Source organism: Macadamia integrifolia, chromosome 9 (assembly GCF_013358625.1).
Source record: "Macadamia integrifolia cultivar HAES 741 chromosome 9, SCU_Mint_v3, whole genome shotgun sequence".
Classification (NCBI taxonomy): Eukaryota; Viridiplantae; Streptophyta; class Magnoliopsida; order Proteales; family Proteaceae; genus Macadamia; species Macadamia integrifolia.
The window spans coordinates 12,272,282-12,296,233 of NC_056565.1; the positions used below are offsets into that span (position 1 = coordinate 12,272,282).

At 39.1% G+C, this 23,952-nt stretch overlaps 1 protein-coding gene and 1 long non-coding RNA gene across 2 annotated transcripts; one reads left to right on the forward strand and one right to left on the reverse strand.

The window, feature by feature from the left end:
* The first annotated feature begins 1,261 nt into the window (after nucleotides 1-1,261).
* LOC122089171 (DNA glycosylase/AP lyase ROS1-like) lies at nucleotides 1,262-12,550 on the forward strand. The gene is made up of 19 exons (XM_042658687.1): nucleotides 1,262-1,459; nucleotides 1,921-2,732; nucleotides 3,277-5,661; nucleotides 6,261-6,351; nucleotides 6,441-7,902; nucleotides 8,001-8,080; nucleotides 8,193-8,277; nucleotides 8,367-8,458; nucleotides 8,532-8,600; nucleotides 8,753-8,789; nucleotides 8,894-8,976; nucleotides 9,065-9,544; nucleotides 10,024-10,060; nucleotides 10,142-10,199; nucleotides 10,509-10,648; nucleotides 10,760-10,825; nucleotides 10,932-11,046; nucleotides 11,136-11,174; nucleotides 12,103-12,550. Exons 2-19 carry the CDS (start codon nucleotides 2,129-2,131, stop codon nucleotides 12,207-12,209), a joined length of 6,030 nt encoding a protein of 2,009 aa, XP_042514621.1. The 5' UTR covers nucleotides 1,262-1,459; nucleotides 1,921-2,128; the 3' UTR covers nucleotides 12,210-12,550.
* On the reverse strand, nucleotides 2,879-3,416 carry LOC122089172. Its single transcript, XR_006143254.1, has 3 exons — nucleotides 3,275-3,416; nucleotides 3,066-3,157; nucleotides 2,879-2,940 (listed from the first exon to the last, which is right to left on the reverse strand). It is a non-coding gene; the product is annotated as an uncharacterized LOC122089172 (long non-coding RNA).
* Nucleotides 12,551-23,952: the final 11,402 nt, after the last annotated feature.

Here is a 23,952-nt window from a genome sequence, read left to right on the forward strand (position 1 = left end):
ATCACCCAAAAGCTTCTCACCATTGTGTAGTCTTAATAGGGTAAGAATGTACGTAGCTTTATGTCTTAGCAAAGTGACAATGTCTAAAGAAGGTCGTAAGGCTCCTGCCATTGTGAGGTCTATAAAGGATCATAAGTATGTAGCTTTACCACTTAACAAAGTGGCGAGGTCTAAAGAGGGTCATAATGTACATAGTCTCGATCCAATTCCTGTCAATATGAATCAACCAAAAGGTTCTCGCCACTGTGAGATCTCTAGACGGTCATAATGTACGTAGCTTACCTCTTAGCAAAGTGGCAAGGTCTGAAGAGGCTCATAAGGCACACAATATCAATCACAATTCCTGTCAATATGAAACAACCAAAAGGCTCTCGCCACTGTGAGGTCCGGAGATGGTCATAATGTACACAACTTTACCTCTTAGCAAAGTGGCGAGGTATAAAGAGGGTTATAATGTACACAGTATCGATCCCAATTCTTGTCGATAGGAGACAACCAAAAGGCTCTTGCCACTGTGAGATCTGGAGAGTCATAATGTACGTAGTTTTACCTCTTAGCAAAATGACGAGATCTAAAGATTGTCATAATGTACACAGTATCGATCACAATTCCTGTCGATATGAATCAACCAAAAGGTTCTCACCACTGTGAGATCTTGAGAAGGACATAATCTATGCAGCTTAACCTCTAAGTAAAGTGGCGAGGTCTGAAATATAATGTACAGCTGAAAGGCTCTCACCATTGTAAAGTCTGGAGAGGGTTATAATGTACATAATATCGATCTCAATTCTTATCGACACAAATCAGCCAAAAGGCTCTCGCCACTCTAAAGAGGGTCATAATGTACAAAGCTTTACCCCAGTTTTGCTAAGGCTATTTTCCAACTCAAACACATTACCACCACTACATCTCAATGAAGCAACCTTACTGTTGCACCAAGGTCCACCATTTTTTCTCTATATGTATATGCCTTCACCAAAATTATGAGAATGCCCAGACTTTTTTTTTTAAATAAGAGAGACCTTGGTTCATTAACAAAGACTTCATCAAAGAAAATAATAGTCTGCCTCTTCATATAAACTCTCTTGTTCTTTTTTTAACCACTTCAATCTTAATAATCAATACGGGAATACACCCTAATGGTGTAATACGTTAATACTGAAATTGTAGTAGTTAATGAGTCAGTCTGGAACACGTTATTTTTACATTGTTTTTTCTAAACACTATTAGTTTATCAATCCAACGACAAGTCAGGTTATAACTAGTCTCACAGTCATTTAACTTCTTTTCTTTCTCTTTATTCCTCTCTTTCTCTCTCTAAATGACTATTCCCGTTTACTGTGGAAAACCAGACCGCAACTCCGGCATGCTTTCACCCACCGGCGGCAAAGTCAATATGCGAGATCGGTGGTTCTTGGTTATGGGAAAGCTTTTAAAGCATATTTATGTTGTTGCCAAGGTTAGAGGTGGTGGTATGATCCTCTGAGATTACAGCCAAGATTTTGTGAGATATTTGGTAGTTGGTGATGTGCCTCTCTTCAATTTCTGTAGGAACAGAGCAGATTTTACCAAAAATTAAAGAGCTCTTCAATATTTTGCCAATTGGGTTAATCCATTCTTCTTATTCTAGCTCATTACCCTTTTAGTCAGCTAAACAGGTTTTAAGACTTCTTCTTTGCCTGTATCTTCAGAGAGATCTGTTAGTTTTTTATTTTCTGGCGGGTGATTTTTCATCAGTTTCCGGCTTCATCAGCTCTTAGGAATTTCCCTTCTGCGATTACGAAAGAGGGAATTCTTCTTTTTCAATTTTCTTCTTTTTTTTTCGTACTTTTTTTCTTATTTTCACCCGTGTTGTTCTTGAGCATCTGAGACTTTGGCGTGGGTATAATCTGGTTTTTTGTCTGCAACTTTTTGGAGCAGTGTCTGCAAATTGCGATGGAAGGTTTTACAGGGAAGTTTGGACAATGAGGTTTGGAGAAGAGGGGGATATAAGGAAAATCGCCAATTTGCATGCAATTTAAGATTGGAGCAAACCAGAGATTTTGAGTACACTATATCATTGCATCAATAGGAGAACAGTACAAGAGACAAAAAAGAAAGGTCTTGTGAAGAACCCCGGAGTCTGGAGATGGACTTTGGTAGGGGTCTTTCAATTCCTGAAGAGAAAATGAAAGATTTCCAGATTCAAGGATCTTGGAATCCAGCGACACAATCGGAGCCCATTCCGACTAGATTGCAGTCGATCCCGGCGGAGAGGCAAGGGAGTCAGATGAGCAGTACGAATTGGCAGGAATCAATGAGGTACCCTGCTGGGTTCTGTCCAGAGACTCCCTCTGCAAATGGGGCTGCTGCATGCGTTGATACCATGGCGTCTCACGGTCAGAACAGGAGGCTTTATAATTGGTACTCGACGGCGGACTTGGCCGGAGGTAGCAGAGGTGGCTCTGGGGCACTTGTGGAATCCCATACCGAGGCTATGAGGAACGTAACAGCTGGGCCGAACTTTCCTTTTCTGGACCTCTTGAACATGACGAGTAGGACTCCTGCGGCCTCTTCCAGTGCCAGTGCCAGTGCCAATCCGCAAGGCAGTAACCTTTTCTTCCCCGTCTCGTATTCTGCGAGCAATTATAACCAGAGACAACCCATCTCCGCCGGTATGTTGCTTGCCAACCAAGATCGCTCACTCAACTACGAATCCTGGAATAAGGGCAACAGCCAATCTCAACCTCTGAGTGAGTTACCACAAGCTCTTCTCCTCTTATTACTCCTAATATTCGTTTCTTTCTTATTTTTTACTTTTTTCAACTAGTTCATAATGAAAGCCCCCATTTACTTGCGATATGGCTCTAGTTGTTGTTGCTCTTCTTCTTGCTCTTGCTGTTGCTGTTGCTGTTGTACTAATTTAAAGGAAAACCATTTTAGTTTGGCCGATCTATTTCCCTGTCCATTCAAAGAAAAAATGTATTCGGTCAATAAAAACCACATTTTCAAATTTTTTTTTTTTTTCAACTTGATGGCATCTTGGATAATGTCAGAATGATACTGAAGGTGATAGAATGACTTACTTGTAGTATTACTAAATTGTTGTTGTTGTTTCCATTATACTAATATATAATGAAAAGCTGTTTAGTTTGGTCCATCGATTTCCCGGTCCATCCTAAGAGAATGTATTCAATTAATAAAAATCAAATTTTCAGAACATTTTTTTTTCCTTTAAATTTGATGGTGTCTTAGAAAATCTCAGAATGATACTGAAGGTGATAGAATGACTTACAGATGGATTTCCAGTTCATCGTCGAAGTTACGATCTTAATTCACTGCCCAAAACAATCGCTGATGGTGTTTCGAATGGGGCTACGTCCATACAGTTTGCACCAGTAACACCAGATAAGAAGCAGATAATTCAGGACCAGACGCGTTCTGGAAGAGCAGATTTATCTGTAGGTGAAAAATCATATAAGGAACAGGATAAGCAAGAGGTTTTCGTTACTCCCAACAGGAATGAAGCAATCGAGCTCAACAGTGGGGGTTGCTCAATGCCCATGAGTTGCATGAGTGAGGTGGTTGAGCTTCAAAGTGAACTCTCACATCCCCTGGTGGGCACATCTTCTGTTGCCGTTTCAACCACATTAAAGGAAAACCATGACCTTGGAAATGTAGGGGACAACGGCTTTGATCTGAACAAGACACCACTGCAAAAGCCTAAAAGGAAGAAGCACAGGCCCAAAGTCGTCGTGGAAGGCAAACGCAAAAGGACTCCAAAGCAGGCAAGTGACAAACAGAACCCAACAGTGAAGAGGAAGTATGTGAGGAAGAAAGCCCTCAAAACCTCAGAAACTCCGCCAGCAGAGGCTGTAGGGGAGGCAATAGAACTATCACCCAGTTTGACTGTGAAATCATGCAGGCGGGTGCTGAATTTTGACTTGGAAGATCAAGGAAGAGATGAAGACCCCTGCAAATCACTCAATAATCAGGAGGGGCTTCTGCTCAACAGTGTTGAAAGCTCTTCTTCAAGGTGGATGTTTAATACGAATTCAGAATCTCAGGCCCAGGACTTGAGCAAAGCAATTGATGGTGGCTCTGGAACCAAATCAAATGTGCAGCTTGACCAAGCCGTTGAAGTTATAGCAGAAAACTCCTCAGGTAGGATTGAATATGACCGTAACTGTTCCTTGAACCAGGTGGTCAAAAATTACATTTCCTTGCCTGAAACAACAGCCCCAGCTCCACAACCCACAATGAGAGACCCACCAAAAGAAAGTTCAAACTGCCTCCCAACTAACAGAAATGAAATGGAGAAACCATGTTCCAGCCTCAGCAATGGAAAAAACAGTCATCCTCTCATCCAACAACATGCTCAAGTAGAGGAAATCAGTCGCATGGTCTTCCAAACAGGAGCTACACTTGACAAAAATGAAAAACCTGGACAACCATTATCGCAGTGTGGCTCACAATCTCTGTCAAAACGTCAAAATGATCCCTATAGCAATCTCCATGTACCATTTGTTGAGACAGAACAAGCAAGGGGATCAAAGAGAGAATATTTTCATACAATTGACAAGACAGATGCACAGACCATATGTATGAGGCGAGTCCAACAAAATTCTTTGCAGGCTTACCAGGAGATATTTCAAGCGAGTGGTTACCACAGAAACAATCCTGGCCAATGTTTTCCAGAAATTTGCAAGAAAAGGAGAACTGAGAATGCTCAATATACCACCACTCCTAGCAGTTCATCTTCTACAGCAGCAGATAGAATCAGCTGGGGACAAGCATTGCAGGGTCACCATGGAACTGCAGAAATAGAGTTCAATGATAAGCTTGGCACAACAGGACCAAAGAATGGAATCAGTAAATCTGTACGAGATGTGTATGCTCACTCTATGGTGACAGAGAATTGCCCAGTTCAAAATAGTAGTATAGATCAGTTTTCACTTAGCAAAGCAGTGTTTGCTGACCTGCAAACTTCTGGATTTATGCTCAACTTTGGTCCCACAGAAAGGATGACAAAGAAGAGATCCAAGGGATCTACACGGGTGCGGGACTTGGCCTCCCTTACTTCAATTCCGCAGTGTACCCAATTGCAATCAACCCCTCAGAAAACAGCACCAACATCGGATGATAGGCAAGGAACTGAAACTGTTCGGAGTCCACAAGCTTGTCTAGAAGCCCTTGTTGCAGAAAACTATGCAAAGAAAAAGAGGACAAGAAAAGCAACCCTGCCTGTCAATTCGGTCTACTCCAGCATGAACCAAGTGCATCTGCAAGAGAACAAGACTGCTATGTATGATCAAAACCAGCGCTCAGCCACATCAATACCCATAGATGAAATTGTTCACAGATTGAAGCATCTAAACATCAATGGAGAAACCAACAGATTCCCAGGCCCAGAGCAAAATGCATTGGTTCCTTACAATGGCAACACCACAATGGTTCCTTATGAGGGGTTGTTTGATCCTACAAGAAAACGACGGCCACGACCCAAAGTTGACCTTGACCCAGAGACAAATAGAGTTTGGAAGCTTCTGATGGGGAAGGAAGCCAGCGAAGAGATGGAACAGATGGACAAGGACAAGGACAAAGAGAAATGGTGGGAAGAAGAAAGGAGAGTATTCCGCGGACGGGCAGACTCATTCATTGCCCGCATGCATCTTGTCCAAGGTACAAAACAAAACCTATTTGCATTCCCCAGTTCAAATTTCTAGTACTTGGCAGTGCTGCATACCTCTCGCATCTGATTGATGATTCCCCCCGGGCAATTAAGTTTGTGATTGAACCATATGAAGGACCTGTCAGGCTACGATCATTTTTGCCTGTGGAAGCAAATAAAGATAGATTTAGATTATCTTCCTAGTGATGGCCTACACTATAGAAGTTAATAAAAATCAATAAAAATCAAATCAATACATAAGAACAGGGAGAAGGCAAGTGACAAACTACAAGAAAAAGTGCTGCATTAAGACTCTGCCTCACATTATTAAACAATAAGAATAAGAAATATATATATATATATATATAAGTACTAGAAAACATTTTAAAACTGACATTTAGACTGCTTCCAAATTTTAATTTTGGTGTTAGAATGTTGAGTCGTGCAAATTCAAGTAACTATTTTTGGTTCATTCAGTGGACAACAGTCCAAATGGTTCTGACAATTTGAATGGTCTATTCCCACAACAAAGATACCAAACTTATGTATATTACAAATACATGTTCTTGGCAGACTTCTATCTTTAACAGGAAAATTATGTTTTCCATAGGTGATAGGCGCTTCTCCCAGTGGAAAGGATCAGTAGTGGACTCAGTCGTTGGGGTCTTTCTTACTCAGAATGTATCTGATCATCTTTCCAGGTGAACTTCCATTGCCAAACTATATTCCAGAAGAGATAATCAAATTAATGACCATTGATGATACTTATTTCATTTCCTTTCGTTTGCAGCTCGGCCTTCATGTCCCTTGCTGCAAGATTTCCACTGCAGTCAAAGAGCAATGACGGAGCATGCTGTAAAGAAGGAATAAATACATTACTTAAAGAGTCAGAGGTGTGCATTCCAGAAACGGTAGACACCATCAAATGGCATGAAAAAATGCCAAGTCAGCTTGTCTGTGATCAGAGCTCAATGACGTTCCATGAAGCTGGACAGATTGAAGAACGAGAGGTAGACAACAGCAATGAATCCTTTGGGAGCAATACGGCAGATGGAAGCTCCACTGACAATTCAAGAGGCAAGCAGTCACCTGTTTGCAGGAGCAGTCTAGAGATGTCCCATGATTTGCTGCTGAAAAGAACGGAAAGTGTGACCACTAACAGAGGAGTCGCGAATTTTACAGGAGGAGAGGATAGAAGAGCACTTGAAGATGCACTTTCCTCACAAAACTCCACAGAGTCATCTACTTTCCAGATCACTGAAAGGAATGGATCATGCTCAGACTCCAACTCAGAAGCTGAAGATCTGGTAACACACAGTCCATCTAAACCATCACCAGATTGTTTTGGTGACTGCACTTTTACGGAGCTACTACAGATGGAAGGAAGCGCCATGTTCCAAGAGTATTACGGAGGTGGGAGTTCTTTATTTAACCTTAGCACCAAGGGTGAGCAGAACCAATCAAAAGGTATGGACTCAGAAAATCACAGATCAAGCATGGGCAGGATAGACTGCTTAAAAGATTTATCTGCACCCATCTACCCTTCCAAATCATACCAGCCCCAAACACAAGTTCCTATCATCAATTCCAGTACATGCAGTTTGCACGTGACCCAAGACTCAGGAATTCTGGAAGTCCAGTGCCCAGATACGTTAGGAGAAGAAAGCAAATCTCCCTTGCCGTCACTTGCTTCAGAAATCGGTCAAGTCACCGAGACAACACATGCCAATTCCACTAGAAAACAAAATGCAGTAGTGCCACAGACTGTAAGTGAAACTACAGTTCAGAAAGTACCATCAAGTGCTCAAGCAGAACAACCAACTGGTCTGTATGGATCTTTAAACAAGCATCAGACCCAGACATTGGTTGAAAAGCAAAAGAGTGGAATGAACCAAGTATCAAGTTCCCCAGTATATTCAGATGTTTTAGATGTGGAAAGGGGATGTTTAGCAGATCAAGAAAAATCCATAGAGAATAAGGTGATTCAATCAAACTTTAAAGAGCAAGTTTACAACTCAGCCACTGGCAGTACAAAGAATTTGAAAGCAAAAAAGAACGAGGCAGGGAAAAAGAAGGAATTTGATTGGGATAGTTTAAGAAAGCAAGCTTATGCAAAGGTTGGGAAAAGAGAAAAAAGTAGCAATACAATGGACTCACTGGATTGGGAAGCAGTGAGATGTGCAGATGTTAATGAGATTGCCAAAGCCATCAAAGAAAGAGGAATGAACAACATGCTTGCCGAGAGAATCAAGGTATGCAAATGTCATTCCATCTCACTAGCCTTCAAATTTGGAAGTAGGCTGAGATAAAAAGGGCTTAAGAAGGCTGAGTACTCACATAATTTCTGCAGGATTTCCTCAACCGACTGGTTAGGGAACATGAAGGCATTGATCTTGAATGGTTAAGGGATGTTCCACCTGACCAAACAAAGTAAGCCCTCGATTTAAATATGTAAACCACCTCCTTGCAAACATAGATTCACACACATCCAATCTATCATTTCAGCAGTCCATTGTTTATTCAAATGTTCAATTGCTTGCAGGGAGTTCCTGCTGAGCATAAGGGGATTGGGTCTGAAAAGTGTGGAGTGTGTACGGCTTTTGACACTTCATCATCTTGCTTTTCCAGTAAGTCTAGACAATAAGTGAATGATTATAAAATGCATAGGATAAAGCCAAACTTACACAATATTCTACTTTGGTATGGTTTCAACAAGGTTGACACAAATGTCGGACGCATAGCTGTGAGGCTGGGATGGGTGCCACTACAACCACTGCCCGAGTCACTACAATTGCATCTTTTAGAAATGTAAGTATGGTGTGCCAACCAAGTACTACCAACTTTTTCCCTGACATGAAAATGTTAACCTTCAAATATACAGGTACCCAATGCTGGAGTCAATTCAGAAATATCTTTGGCCGCGGCTCTGCACACTAGATCAACGGACACTGTAATTCCAGAATTCCCCTTCAGTACATTTACTATTCATTTTATTCATCAAAAAAAAATATTCATTTAGAGTAGCATCAATCTCTTGTATGAATTCAAAAAGGCAATAATAGTACCACCAAAACTAATACTGATTGAATTTGTGAAAAACAGATATGAATTGCATTATCAGATGATTACATTTGGAAAGGTAGATTGTTGTATTTACTAGAAATTTGAATTAAGACTTTCCCTCACTTGTTATCAAGCATGTGCAACAGCTAATTCAGATGGTTTTCTTTGAGTCTCATGCAGGTTTTCTGTACAAAGAGCAAGCCTAATTGTAATGCATGTCCAATGAGAGGAGAGTGCAAACACTTTGCCAGTGCTTTTGCAAGGTTTCATACCATCTACCCAAAAACAATTGCATGAGAATAAATCAAACTTTCCAGAAATGAGCCTACTAATAAATATGTTTGGATGCAGTGCAAGGTTTGCCCTGCCAGCTCCAGAGGAGAAGGGTATGGTAAGTTCAACTGTACCAGTTGCAGCCGAGCACAACCCAACTTTGGGTATCAACAACCTAACAATGGGCATCAACCCAATGCCACTGCCTCTGCCTGAGGCTGGGGCAAACCCACTTACAGTGGCAGCACCAGAATACAGGAAAGAAAACAAAAACTGCGAACCTATTGTTGAAGTCCCAGCAACACCAGAGCCTGAATATACAGAGATATCACAAAGTGATATTGAAGATTTTCTTGACGAGGATCCTGATGAAATCCCAACAATCAAACTTAACATTGAAGAGTTCACGATGAACTTACAGAATTATATGCAAGAGTATAGCATGGAACTTCAAGAGGGAGACATGTCTAAGGCTTTAGTTGCTTTGACTCCGGAAACTGCTTCTATCCCTGTGCCCAAGCTGAAGAATGTAAGCAGGTTACGCACAGAGCACGAAGTGTAAGTCAGCACCATCTTCCCCTTCTTCATATTAATCTTCTTTCTTATATTTTTTTCTTTGTTTCATTTTCATTTTTTGGTTGGTAACACGAAGAGAAATACTGTATTTGGTCCTCTAAACATGTAGTGCTAAAATAAATTCATATGTGGCACTACTTCCAACAATCAATTTGGATTTGTTTCAAAACAGTACTTGTTGAATTTAAGAATTTTTTTCAGACAGACTCTAGCTAGCCAGAACAAACTAAGACAAAGTTATAAGACATTATGAATTATCCTATTCTGTATCACTGAGCTCTGACTTAGTGACCTAATTTCCCTGTCCATTGTTTAAACTTAAAGCAAACCTGGTATCATTAAATTGAATATCAATATTTATTAACCAGGCATTTGCTTTCATAAGTATATAAGGTGCCAAGCTGTAGGGATGACTCAAATCCTACAGGATCTATACTAATTTCCTTTCTACCTGATTGCAGTTACGAGCTACCTGATTCACACCATCTTCTGAAAGGGGTCAGTTATACTCCGCTATTATTTGAAACTCTATTGGCTTACACATAGAACTTCCATTGCTGACTAAAATACACTTTACAGATGGACAAGCGAGAACCAGATGATCCATGCTCATACCTACTCGCTATATGGACTCCAGGTATGCACATAGGTGTGAAATGGGTGCTAAGCAGCCATGTGTTGCCCATGTGCCAACAGTATACCAACCAAATCAACTTTAAAGCATACTAATGAAATCATTCATCCAAAAAAAAAAAAAAAGGAAAGCATTAAACTTGTGATTTATGATAAAGATTGTTATCGTGCAGTAATATGAGGGGCCCACATTACTGGAAATACAGAAATACCATTAACAAGTTAGCCTCGGAGCTATTTGATCCAAATGATGATATGTGATTATTTCATTGTTTACTTATTTGATGATTTAATACCCTATTTCCAATATCAGGTGAAACTGCAGAATCAATCGAACCACCAAGAAGCAGTTGTAGTTCTCAAGAATCAGGCGAACTATGCAGTGAGAAGACATGCTTTTCATGCAACAGTATACGAGAAGCAAATTCCCAAACAGTCCGAGGGACTCTTTTGGTGAGGAAAAACCATAAGCCATACACGAAAATAATTTTCAATGACAGAAAAATCCAATTCAACAGACTGCTTTTAGACACTGACTAATATTTACAACACTCAATTGAACAGATACCGTGCCGAACAGCAATGAGGGGTAGCTTCCCACTCAATGGTACATATTTTCAGGTCAATGAGGTAAAAAACTTATTTTGAATCTCTGCTTACCAAATAATTATAGTGCGCCTCAAACATAGGATTTTGTTGAGTCAAGTGGCAATTGTAAAATATGATTCCCATCCAGGTATTTGCAGACCATGATTCTAGTGTCAAACCAATTGATGTTCCAAGGGCATGGCTATGGAATCTACCAAGACGGACTGTTTACTTTGGTACATCCATACCAACAATATTTAAAGGTAAGAATGTCAGAACAGAAAACCTTAGTTTCCTAATCTGTGAAATAACATCTGAGCAACTGAATCCAAAATGATATTTGTGCTGCTAGGTCTAACAACAGAAGGAATTCAACACTGCTTCTGGAGAGGTATGAATTAGCAAAAAAGTGGCACACTTGTTACTAAAATTATCTTTAGCTTCCTCGGCTGGATTCAATAATTTATAGCAAACCACCTCATATGTGTATATACACACCCATAAAAGACACAGGTGAAGGGGAAAATATGATAGAGGAAAGGCCAGGAGAATTCCTTACTCCCATCATCCATGAACCTTTCAATGGAAAGTTGAGAAGGACCAAGGAATCATTCCTTAATTTATTGCAGAACACACCATATGGGGTTGTTGGCTTTGACTGACATGTGACAACTGTTAGGGTAAAACAGAGACAGTTTAACACCTCCCACACCCCCCCCCCCAAAAAAAAAAATTTCATATGCAAAGCAGTGAACCAAAGTATAAGCCCGAGATCTTCTTATTTTTTACCTAGCATAATTCGGTTAAGACCTCAGCTGTGTTTTTTACAAAAAACAAATGGCATTCAAACAAATAGTGCCTATCTATAACTTGGGGGTAAATAAATTGGTGCATGGCACCATCATATCTAAAGATACCCAATACCAAGAACTAAAATCGCAAATGTGGATTTCTGGAAGAGGGTATCTACACAAGTTAGTGAACACACACACACACAAGCACACAAAATAGGGTATCTACACTAATGTATCATCACTGTCCCAGGGCTGTAAGAATGGCTTTCTACACACACACACACACAAAATAGGGTATCTACACTAATGTATCATCACTGTCCCAGGGCTGTAGGAATGGCTTTCTCCTTCTCCAACTGTTGGTAAAATCTTGGTTATTTAATCATTAGGGATTCCCAAGCATACAAACTATCTATAAAATATCCCAAGTTTCTAACTCATTTTGTAGTATCGCCCCAGTGATGCCAAAATGTTGATTCCCTAACAATTCCTACTTTGCTTAAACTTTTATGGATTGTTTTGTAGGATTTGTTTGTGTGAGGGGATTTGACCAGAAAACTAGAGCGCCACGCCCACTAATGGCCAGACTGCATTTTCCAGCAAGCAAGTTGACTAGGGCAAAGACACAATGAAAGAAGAGTAGGCCATAAGCAGAGTATACAGCCAATACAAAATCCTAACAAGGATCTGTCCATTTGAAGAGCAGATCGCTGACCAACCTATTGCTGTACATCTAATGGCACCTCCTTTAACATGAGGGCATTCACCAGCTGCGACTAATGCAAGTCAGTTGGAAAGAAAAGGTTGAAAGGCCAAATTAAATTTGTAAAATCCCATGACAATTGGGCCTGTAGTTTGTACATGATTAAAGTTATGATGATTATTTTATTTCATGCTCGAAATCGGGCCATTCTTCTGAAAGCAACCAATGTCAACAAAAATAAAGTCCAATATATATTTTCAACTTGTTCCATTTGGTGTATACATGGCGCATCAAATAGATTCTTTTTTTTTTCTTTCATGCTCTAAATCGGGCCATTCTTGTTTGATTTTTTCACGGATGCCAGTGCCAATAATCATTCATAAAAAATAACCTATTATAAGATCTACCTAAATTGAATTGACATTTTTTTTATGTACTATAGGTCCATATACCTCTTTGTTTCCTCTTCTACAAGCAATGATCTATATGAGACTAATAAGATGAAACATGCACACAGGAAGGTTTTTCTTACCATAAGTGCCTTTCTAGGTTCTTACCCAAGGAAAAAAAAAAACGGAGAGAAGTCAAATAGAGCATAAAAACCTGGAGAATTCTATTGGTTTATCATACTGCTAAATAGTTTGGATCATTTCAGTCACTGCGTAAACTACCCAATCAGGTCCAAGTTTGGCATATCATAGCTAAAAACATTGTTCTATTTTCAGAAAAGGATTACAGAATTGAAGAGAGGCCTCATTACCTCTTTGAATCGGTTTCTTCTGATAGCAATACTGAAGCTGGATCCTTGGGTTAATTTGAGTTGGGTTTTTTCTCTGCTGATGGCAATGCTGAAAGTGGACAAATCAACTTTGTATATTTTCTCCAGTCTGAGAATACCTAGTTTAAAGCTGTACATCCATTTTTTTTATTTTATTAATATAATCATTACTGATATTTAGCACAAAAAAAGGCTAGAGCATTATCAAGTCATTTGTAGGATTGATATGGTGAAATCAACTATCGAAAGTTGAAATACATGAAAATACATTAACTCTTAAAAGGCTACAATTACCCAATAAAAATAAATAAATAAATGATTTGACTCCATATATGGAAGAACCAATACATTTTGACTGACAAAAAATCTGAATAGTATACTATACCAAAAGAACCTCCATTTTTTTTTTTAAATATCATATGTAGACTGGGGAAAAAAAAGAATCTAAATATCAAATAATACAAATCAGTCAATGAGGAGTCTAAATTCTAGTAATACAATAGACCTTTACTAGAAACATAACCAAACTTCTTGCATATTTCATATAAAAATGTTGACATCAGCTTTCAACCCTCAAGAATCATTATTTTTATTAAATTAGGATTTCAATCATATCAAATCCCTCAGTTTTACTTGAGCTCAACTATAATCTATCAACCAAAAAAAAAAAAACATAATCTGAAGACAGATCCATAAACTCGCATAAAGTGATTTTTATGATAGTAATAGTCTTCGCATAAAAGAGGAAGTGCAAAAAAAAATTTGAAAAATAAGATCTCAACTCAGATCAAATAAGCTTCTCACCCTAACTACTAGGAGGTTACCACAAAATCCTGTTTTTCCTTTCCACTTTATAGATAGAAGTACCGAATTTTAAAGATCAGTGCTTAGAAGTACGGCCAGAGGTTTAGTGTGAAACCCTTAATCTTTTGACAAATTATGAAACAATTGATACAAAAGGAAAATGTGGTCTAAAGCCATCAGAATCTCATAAATAGGACAAATGTGTTCATAGATCTGATCTACAAAATACAACATAACTTAGATATATTATGACTCATGCCTAAAAGAGAAGAAAGGAAAGAAAAAGTAACTATTGTCAGTAGTAAAAAAAGAGCAACCCAGTGCGCAAGGCTCCAATTACTTGGCAACAGAATACAATGTAAGATCTAGACTTTACATCATGCACCCAAATACATATATATGACATGTCCATCTTTACCAAGTACATAACGCACAGAACAGGGACGATGCACAATAATTTAAAGGAGCTAAATGCAGACATTAAAATCGGAACAAAACTGAATCATTTTCCAGTCTACACAAGAAAAACAGACAGAAAATAATCATAAGAACGTTATTTTGGACTCTAAACCAAGATTTAATCCATCGTTTCCTTTCCTGAAGAGTGAAAAAAAAAATCTCTTCTGTGGAAGGAACAAATTATCAGAGGTAATTACAGCACAACGGTAGGAATAAAAAAAACAAAAGAAATAAAGCAAAGAATCAAACCTTAACTAAAGACATTAAAAAGGAAGAAAACGATGCTCTCCCCATCAGCCAATCCTCGGCGGTAACCTTCCACCTCTGAACGAACAAAGTTGATATCATCAGCAAAAACAGATCATTCTAAAATGGATAACCAAAGCTCCAACTTTAGAAGATACAAAAACCCTAGAATATGAAATCTGAAAGCTTACCTTTCAGCTCTATCAAACACAAACAGAAGCATTGTGATATCACTCAGAAACTCACTTTCATTTCTTCAGAGAAAAGAACCATGGATCCTCAAGCCATGAATCCCCACTTTCTTCCTCTAGATGAAGAAGAGATCTGAGAGAAAAGCTTCAAGGAAATCCAGAAAAAGAAACGGAAAGACTGAAACGGTGAGAGAGAGAGAAACAGAGGAGAGAGGAAAGAGGAGTGGTTTGAAGCTCATCCCCTCGCCGCTTTAAATACTTGTTTGCCGCCTATTGGCATCCAAATTCCCTCCTTTCTTTCCTATTTGGTACCGATTGTGATCAAAGTTACTAAAATACCCTTGTAATAATACAGTGCCCTTGTACTTCATGAGATATCAAATTACGAAATAAGCCCTTCCATTTTTTTTCCATTCAATCCCCTTCTGATCTACTCTTGTGTGGTTCCCTTTTTTTTATGGCTGTACATATGGTTTTATTTTTTTAGCTGAGAATAATATATGACTCCTTGTGTATAAGATTTACTAGTATTTGTGCTAGCTTGTGGTGTAAAAGTATGGTGGAATGTACTTTCAAAAAAATATTTTTGTATTAATTTGTTGTGCAACTAAATCGTGTGCATGGCATGTACTTTTTCGGAACTATAATTTCAATTGAGGGTAAGGTAATTTTGGACTATTTGTCCTCAGGTTTGTACGCTCATAAATATTCGTTAGATCAGTCAATACTGAAGTGTAACGAAAATAGAAAATGTTTTAGTTGCTAGTGAAGTTGTTGACGTAGATATTAAATGCGAGTGAAAAAAGTTTACGTGAGTATGAAACACAACATAAATTACATAGACATAAAGTACATATACGACATTATTAAAGATCAGGTGCTAGTTTTGCGCTCCACGTAAACTTTTTATTGTTATCGAACTAGACTCTCAATAGCAAGGGTAGTAAATGCACTATTTGACCATCGAAGGCATCCAGACAAGGGACCATTATTCGACATTCGTGGAATGCTTTTAGTGATAAGTGACGATGTTCTATACAGGATGATGGCGGTAACGACTAATGAGTAAATGATTAGGCACTTGTTAGAAGACTGAAGTTAAAATTGCAATCATTGTAAGATTAATAATCGGCGATATTTTCGTGACATGCCTAATTGAAGTCCAATACTTAAAGAATTTCTCAATATTCATTAAAATTTAATTATTTATCTTCAATTTAGATTTGATATCATATTGAAGTCTCGTTACCTAAACAAATTCCTCGCTTTACCAAATTTCAAATTTCATGCTTTTCAAATATAGGTATGGTAATTGAGCTTGAGAATTTTATTTACAAAACCTATATTTAGTTCAGCTGGCATTTTTGAAATAATTACATATTCATGGGGTAAAAATGTAAATCAAGTTTGATATCAAATTTTGAATGTTATGCCCATAAAAGGGATTAAAAATGAGTAGCATACTATATCGAATATATATTATGAAGCCTAGACAGTGTGAATGCGTAAGAGAAACTACAGCTGTATACCTTCAAGAATTCAGAAACTATAGTTGTATACATCTAATAATTCAACAGAGTTATTGCTAACATACCAAATATAGGGTGGGTCACAGAAACCAAGGCATATTAATTCCCCAAAATATGAATGTACATTTTTCAATATGAACACACGAGAGAAACGTAGTTGTATACTTTTCAAGAATCCAAGGTACATTCATTCCCCAAAATAAGAATGTACAATTTCCAATATGAACACATGAGAGTAACGTAGTTGTATACCTTAAAGAATCCAATGGAGTTATTGCTAACATACCAAATATAGGGTGGGCCACAGAGACCAAGGCACATTAATTCCCTAAAATAATAATGTATGAACAAAAGGGAGAAACATAGTTGTATACCTTCAAGAATCCAACAGATTTTTTATTTTTTAATCAAACGGAGCTATTACTAACATGCCAAATAAAGGGGAGGGGGGTGTAAAGAAACCTAAGCACATAATATTGTGAATCCCTTATCACTTTGGCTATCCCCAATACTTAAAAGAACTTCTCATGCTTCATCAAAATTTAGTTATTTACTTTCAATTTATATTTGACGTCATATTGAAGTCTCATTACATAGGCAAATTCTCAACTTTATCAAAATTCATGCCTCACACTTTTTTTTTTTTAATCATACGGAGCTATTGCTAACATGCCAAATAAAAGGGAGGGGGGTGTTAATAAACCCAGGCACATAATATTGTGAATCCCCTATCACTTTGACTATCCCCAATACTTAAAAGAACTTCTCATGCTTCATCAAAATTTAGTTATTTACTTTCAATTTATATTTGACATCATATTGAAGTCTCATTACATAGGCAAATTCTCGACTTTATCAAAATTCATGCCTCACACTTTCAGATATAGGATATGGGATATGGGATATGGGATATGGGATATGAGCTTGAGAATTTTCTTTACAGAAGCTATATTTAGTTTAGCTGGCATTTTTGAAATAACTACAAATTCATGGGGTAAAAGTGTACTAATTCGATTCCAACTTTTTAATGTTATGCCCATAAAGGATATTGAAGATGAGTAGCATAATATTCTAAATAAGTATATTATGCAACTTAGATGGTATGAACGCAAAAGAGAAACTACAATTGTATATCTTCAAGAATCCAACGGATTCAACCAAAAAAAATGAAAAAAAGGGAGTTATTGCTAATATGTCAAATATAGGGCGGGTCACAAACACCAAGGCACATTAATTTCCCAAAATAACAATGTATAGTTCATGGTATGAACACATAAGAGAAATATAGTTGTATGCCTTCAAGAATCCAACCAAGTTTGACTAACATGCCAAATAAAGAGGGGGAGATCACAGAAACCTAGGCACATTAATGTTCCCCAAAATGAGAATGTATTGTTTACAATCTAAAGATTGGATTAGAATATTGTGAATCCTCTATCACTTTGGCTATCCCTAATGTTTATAGGTTGACACTGAGAGGGGGGTGAATCAATGATTCTAAAAATTTTCTTATTTGCAACCCAACAAAAGCTTCTACTGCGCAGTTCTAGATTGGTTGGGGCAATCTCGTAATTACCAATCACACAAACAATGAAACGTCCACCTCACACCACAATGTGGCTGGGTCTACCAGACAATGTCCCATCACTCTGTACAATGCGCACTTGAAATATATGTAGAAAAATAAATGCGAGACAATAACACCAGATATACGTGGTTCAGTCAGAATGCCTACTCCACGGAAGAATACCCATATAGTGTTTTGTATTTCCCCAATACTTAACTTTTTCAACCGTTACAACGGTCCAAGAACCTATCTCTGCTTCAATCTGAGATGCAACTCAGACAAAGGCAACAACCCCACACCCTAGACAAACCCCAACTTGCTAGGTTCACAATTTTAAATCAATAAAATCCCAACCCAATACATCATTGGTCTAAAGTTTCTCAACAATCAACAAATTCTAGATTACCAAAATAGGGATTTCATATACGAATTACCTCAGCCTGTATAATCTCATTGATGATCGTTTGCTTGACATATAAAAGGAGACTTGAACATGCTTAAACCATCAACATCTCAACCTTTTGGATCTCTATCTCAAGGTTGCTTCTCTTCCTCTCTCTCTTTCTCTTTCTCAGTTTTGCTAGTAATAGAGAGATTACCCGATTCTGAAACCAAGAGGGTCCTTTTATATTGTTTGTAAACTTAAACAACACCCATTCACGTAGAGGATCAATCCTATTTGGATCCAGTTACTGTTTTTCAATTGGAACTCTAAGAATAATTGTCCATGCATTGAAAGAACAAAGTCCCTTTTATGTGGCGTTAAAATATTCTTCAAACTCCAATGGGATCGCAGCAACTCAACAAACAAATCCTTCTCTACTTCAACTTCAACTTCTTGACTTTTACCAAAGCTTGGACTATTCTTTAACTTGTTGTCTATGTGCGCAAGGGAGAAACTGATTTGAAAAATTAAACATCTGTCTACATATAGATAAGGATATTTGCCTTGTATATATTCTGTTACATGTACAAGAAGAAGTCCCACCTGTAATCAAATTCTGAAATCATCTTCCCTTTTTCTCTAGGAGTAGCTGAACTATAAGCTGTGCACAAGAACCCCATCTAATATGGAATTCTGAAATCCTTTGTTCTCTAGAATTTCAATTAGCCTTTTCTTTAAAAGAATCTTAACATAAGAGTTTCTCATGCATGTGAAAGCACTTCTACACCAATTGGGCTACTGAAATATTGATTCCATATAAGACTTGGACTGTAGTGCATGTTAACATCATCAGCATGTAATGGGCTACATTAATCTAATTAAATCGAACTAGACCAGTTTCACTTTGAAATTAATCCAATCGAACCACATCAACTCTCTTCAATTAATCATTGAACCATTGAACAATAGTTCAAAATAATTGCCAACAATGACAATATTCAATCCAATTTCCCAACAATCTCCCCCTTTGGAATTGTTGGCAACATTATCTGGACTATGTGTTATACTTCTCTCCCCCTTTGACAACAAGTACAAAGGATGGTTATGCTCCCCATATGTAAAAGCTCCCCCTACATAGACTCACCTACAGGAGTGCCCACCGCATCTCCCTATCCTATAGGGATTTGATGTTTCTATGCATGCTCACCTACTCCCCCTGGACACATACCATCTATTGTGCACGTGGAGTGACAACTCCAAGTTTGGTTCTAAGGGCTTCAAAATTTTCCTTAGGAAGTGCTTTCGTGAAAATATCTGCCACCTGCTCAAATGTAGGAACAAAATCCAATCTCACCTCATTTGCATTAACCTTCTCCTTCAGGAAGTGATATCGGATGTTAATATGCTTTGTCCTCGAATGCTGCACTGGATTCTTTGAAATATTAATGGCACCTATATTATCACACTTAATAGACACCGATTCATCATTGTGAATTCCAAAGTCTGTTACTTTACTTGTCTCTGCATCCAAATCATCTGTGTACAAATAGCTACAGCGGTAATGTGAGACTGATTTTTATTTCTTGCTATGCCATGCCACTAGACTCTGCCCCCAAAAAGAATGTACCACCACTAGTGCACTTCCTATCGTCCACACTGCCAACCCAATCTGCATATGAGAATGATGTGAGTGTGAAACTTCCAATCTTAGGGTACCATAAGCCATACTCCATCGTACCTCTAAGATATCTAAAAATCCTTTTGATTGCCACTAGATGAGTCTCTTTCGGACTAGCTTGAAATCGAGCGACCAAACACACTGCTTGTAGGATATCAGGTCTTGATGCTATCAAGTATAGCAAGCTTCCAATCATAGACCTGTAGAGAGTCTGATCTATACTAACTAACTCATCACTCGAACTCAACCTGCAACCTACTACCATAGTAGTACTTACTGGTTTGCTATCCTCTATCATAAATTCCTTCAACAATTCCTTGATGTACTTTGCTTGTGATATGAAGATACCATTCTGTTGTTGGTTCACTTGCAAACCCAAAAATTATGATAACTCCCCCAGCATAGACATCTCGAACTCTGCCATCATCCGCTCTGCAAACTGTCTACACACCTCATCATTTTGCCCTCCAAAGATGATATCATCTACATAGACCACCACTACTAATTGACTTTTGTGCTCTGTCATAATATATAGGTTATTATCAACAATGCCTTTTCGAAGTCCCAACTGATATAAGTAGCTGTCTAGTATGGAGTACCAAGCCCTTGGAGCTTGTTTCAAGCCGTAGAGGGCTTTCTTTAGTTTACAGACCATGTTTGGATCATCTCCAATTTGAAAACCATCTGGTTGCTTAATGTACACTTCTTCTTCTTCAAGATTACCGTTTAAGAACGTAGACTTGACATCCATCTGATAAACCTTGAAGCCTTTATAAACTGCTAATGCTAAGAACATCCATATAGATTCCAATATTGCTACCGGTGCAAATGTCTCATCACAGTCTATCCCCTCTACCTGAGCGTAGCCTTTGCACACTAGTCTAGCTTTGTTTCTAACCACTTGACCATCTTCATTCAATTTATTTCTAAAAACCCACTTGGTTCCAATGATGTTTTTATTGGATGGTCTAGGAACTAGCTCCCAAGTGTTGTTATTCTCTATTTGATCTAACTCTTCATTCATTGCCTTCACCCAGTTCTCATCTATAATTGCTTCCCCAACAGATTTGAGTTCAATTTGAGAAAGTAATGAATATGTAGTAGATTTCGTCTTTCTTGTTCGCAATTCTGCTTTAGGATCTCGATTGACCTGATGTGGGGGATGCACTTTTTGCCACTTTTGAAAACTGAGTCCTCCATCTCTCTCTGTCACTGTGTCAGTCTCATGAGCATCTGTATTTTCATCATCAATATGATTTTGAACTTCCACAACTTCATCATCTACAGTTGCATCATCATAAAAGTCCTCATAAGTCTGCTCTACTGGTTTTATCTATTTAGAATGGAGTACATGTTCATCAATTCTTACATTTGAACTCTCTACCACTTTGCCCAATATTTTATTATAGCATTTGTAGGCCTTACTCTTTGAAGAATACCCCAAGAAAATCCCCTCATATGCTCTGTCATCGAATTTTCCAAGGCTGTCATCCTTCATTTTGATGAAGCATCTAGAACCAAATACCCTAAGATATTTAACAGTGGCTCTCCTTTAATATCATAGCTCATATTGTAATACCCCGCTTCTTAAACCCGGTCTGATTTCACAATTGAACCGGTTTAACCATGCAGGAACCGAGCCAGAGGATATTAGAGCGGGTTCCTTATGGGCTATGATGGCATGGGTGACCTTAAACACCGGCTGGCCCGACAAGTCCGAGCCAGTGCCAGAAGAGACGGGAGTGCCCAAACCGTGTACGTGCACCTACCATAAGGCTATGTACGGATAAAATAGGTATTATATCCGTATTTTAAGGTATATACGTATGCTACATCATATACCTGGGGTGGGGTTCGTGCCGAGGTCCGAACCCGATCAAAATCTTAAGTTTTGGCTCTCGGGTGGGTAGGACAGGTGGGTACACCCACCCACCTGAGTGACCCATCCAAGACTATTCACTTAATTAGGAATAGTATATAAGGCTTTATGATTTCTTTCCTTTCCATTTATTACCCTCGTACGTTTGGTGAGAAAAATAAAGAGGAGAGAGAAAAGAAAGGGAAGAAGAAAGGAAGAGGAAGAAATGAAGGATTTCAGTGGCGCCGAAGCTCGATCTTGCCATTCCGGTGCCGGGAGAGTAATCTTCAACTCTAGATCTACAGTTGGAGGTAAGAAAAGTTGGGTTTTATGAACGTTCACCATACCCAAGCTTTAAACCCTTGATTCGAGTATGGTTTCTTGAGATCTTGTAAATACCCTTTGAAAGGATGAATCTAAGGTTTAATAGATGATTTATGTGTTGATCTTGAAGGATTTGAAGAGATATTGACAAGGTAGAAGAAGCATTGTGAGTTGGAAGTGATTTGGAGGGTTTGAAGTCATTCTTGAACAAAGGAGGTAAGATGGCTTTCCCTCACTCGAATCTAACCTAGATCTAGGTTAGAACCATCTTATAGGACCTCAAAGGTGTGAAGAATGGGTGGGGGAAAGCCCCATTCGATTCCCCAAAGGATGGAGGAAATGGGGAAGAAATAGGGTCATTTCCGCCAAAACCGGTGGGTATAACCGACGGGTACCTACCCGCCTATGGGTACCCACCTGAGAAGGCAGGGGGCCTTCAGGCCTAACCGGCGGGTACCACCGGCGGGTACCTGTCTTAGCAAAGGGTCCCTGGCCTAACCGGCGGGTACAATCGGCAGGTATAACCGCCGGTCATAACCGGTGGGTAAAACCGGTGGGTAGACAGCCCACCTGTCTGACCCACCTGAGTGGCCCCGAAGGTGGTCCTTATGTCCGATCGAACCCAAATCGGACGTGCGACCTTCTTTTGACATTCTAAACACGATTTTGACATCGGATTTCATTAATTTCGATTCTAAAATGGTGAAGTACTAACCCCTCTCAATTATGTTAGGTTCACCAAATCCTACCCGATTCGCTCCGGATCTCACCCGTACCGAACGGGAATCCTTGTATGCTACAGGTAAGTGGAGAGAGGATGTTTTGGCCTTGTTTTAAGGCATTTGTTTGGCATTCATATAACTATATCTAATCTAGTCATGTCATCATGAATATGCTATATAGATTAGTCATTCCACTTATTGATGTGCATATATGATATGTTTACTTTTCAAATGCCAATTGGATGAGATGTTTATATGTTGAATGTGGACATCATGGAGCATAATGCATTGATAGACTAGATGCCGTGGTCGGCTTGGAAACGAATGCATTGGTGGCCCGTGGTATGGGACACAGAGGCACTATGCAATCGTACTATTGTCATATAGGAGCATGCGGTATTAGGATTCTCACCATCCCGTGCTACGACCCTTCCCAACAGGGGTTAAGGTGTTGGGTTGCCATTTGGGGGAAGCAGGGGTCGCGGTTGTCGGACACTGTGGCGGTTAGGCATTACGCCCGGCGAGTCATGTAGGACAGTCGGTAACCCCGGTGGTACATTCAAGAGGGCCAATCGTACTGCTTTTAAATTGCTGGAGTCAACACCTTTATTTCAGTTATTTACATTTCTGTTGAGAGCCGGTGGACGGCATTGTCTTTACTTTTCCGAGTACTCACAGTGGGCCTTCTCCAACAGCCCTATGGGCGTATCACGGGAGGGAGTTCGCGGCTCGTACCCGGAGTATACGCGCACTGTGGTTGTAGTAGCACTTAAACCAAAGACTTAGTAATGTTGCTTAGGTGGATGTGAATTAAAATGTATAGCATGGCATGTAGTGCATATGATGTGTTGTGATGTGTGGACTGTTGTGTGTGGTCCACCTTTCTACTTACTGGGCTAGTGAGCTCATCCCACGTGTACACCCCCTTTTTAAATGATTTTGCAGGTCATACATCTGAGGAGCATGGGGTGGGTCCCACAGTCGAGTTTCCTGAAGAGGACTGGTGGACCCCTGAGGAGTTAGAGCACGGCGCTGACTGCTTGTGCGAGAGCTGTGCTGCAGGACAGCAGTTCTAAGGCCGAGCTGAGCTCCACCTTGGAGGTCGTGCTGAGCTCCACTTCTGAGGCCGAG

What these genes read in the sequence shown, in the direction of transcription:
- LOC122089171 (XM_042658687.1), top strand. Translation starts at nt 2,129, where the DNA reads ATGGACTTTGGTAGGGGTCTTTCAATTCCTGAAGAGAAAATGAAAGAT. An exon ending in CACACCATCTTCTGAAAGGG is followed by an intron (nt 10,061 to 10,141) that starts GTCAGTTATACT and finishes TACACTTTACAG; the next exon opens with ATGGACAAGCGAGAACCAGA. An exon ending in CATACCAACAATATTTAAAG is followed by an intron (nt 11,047 to 11,135) that starts GTAAGAATGTCA and finishes TTGTGCTGCTAG; the next exon opens with GTCTAACAACAGAAGGAATT.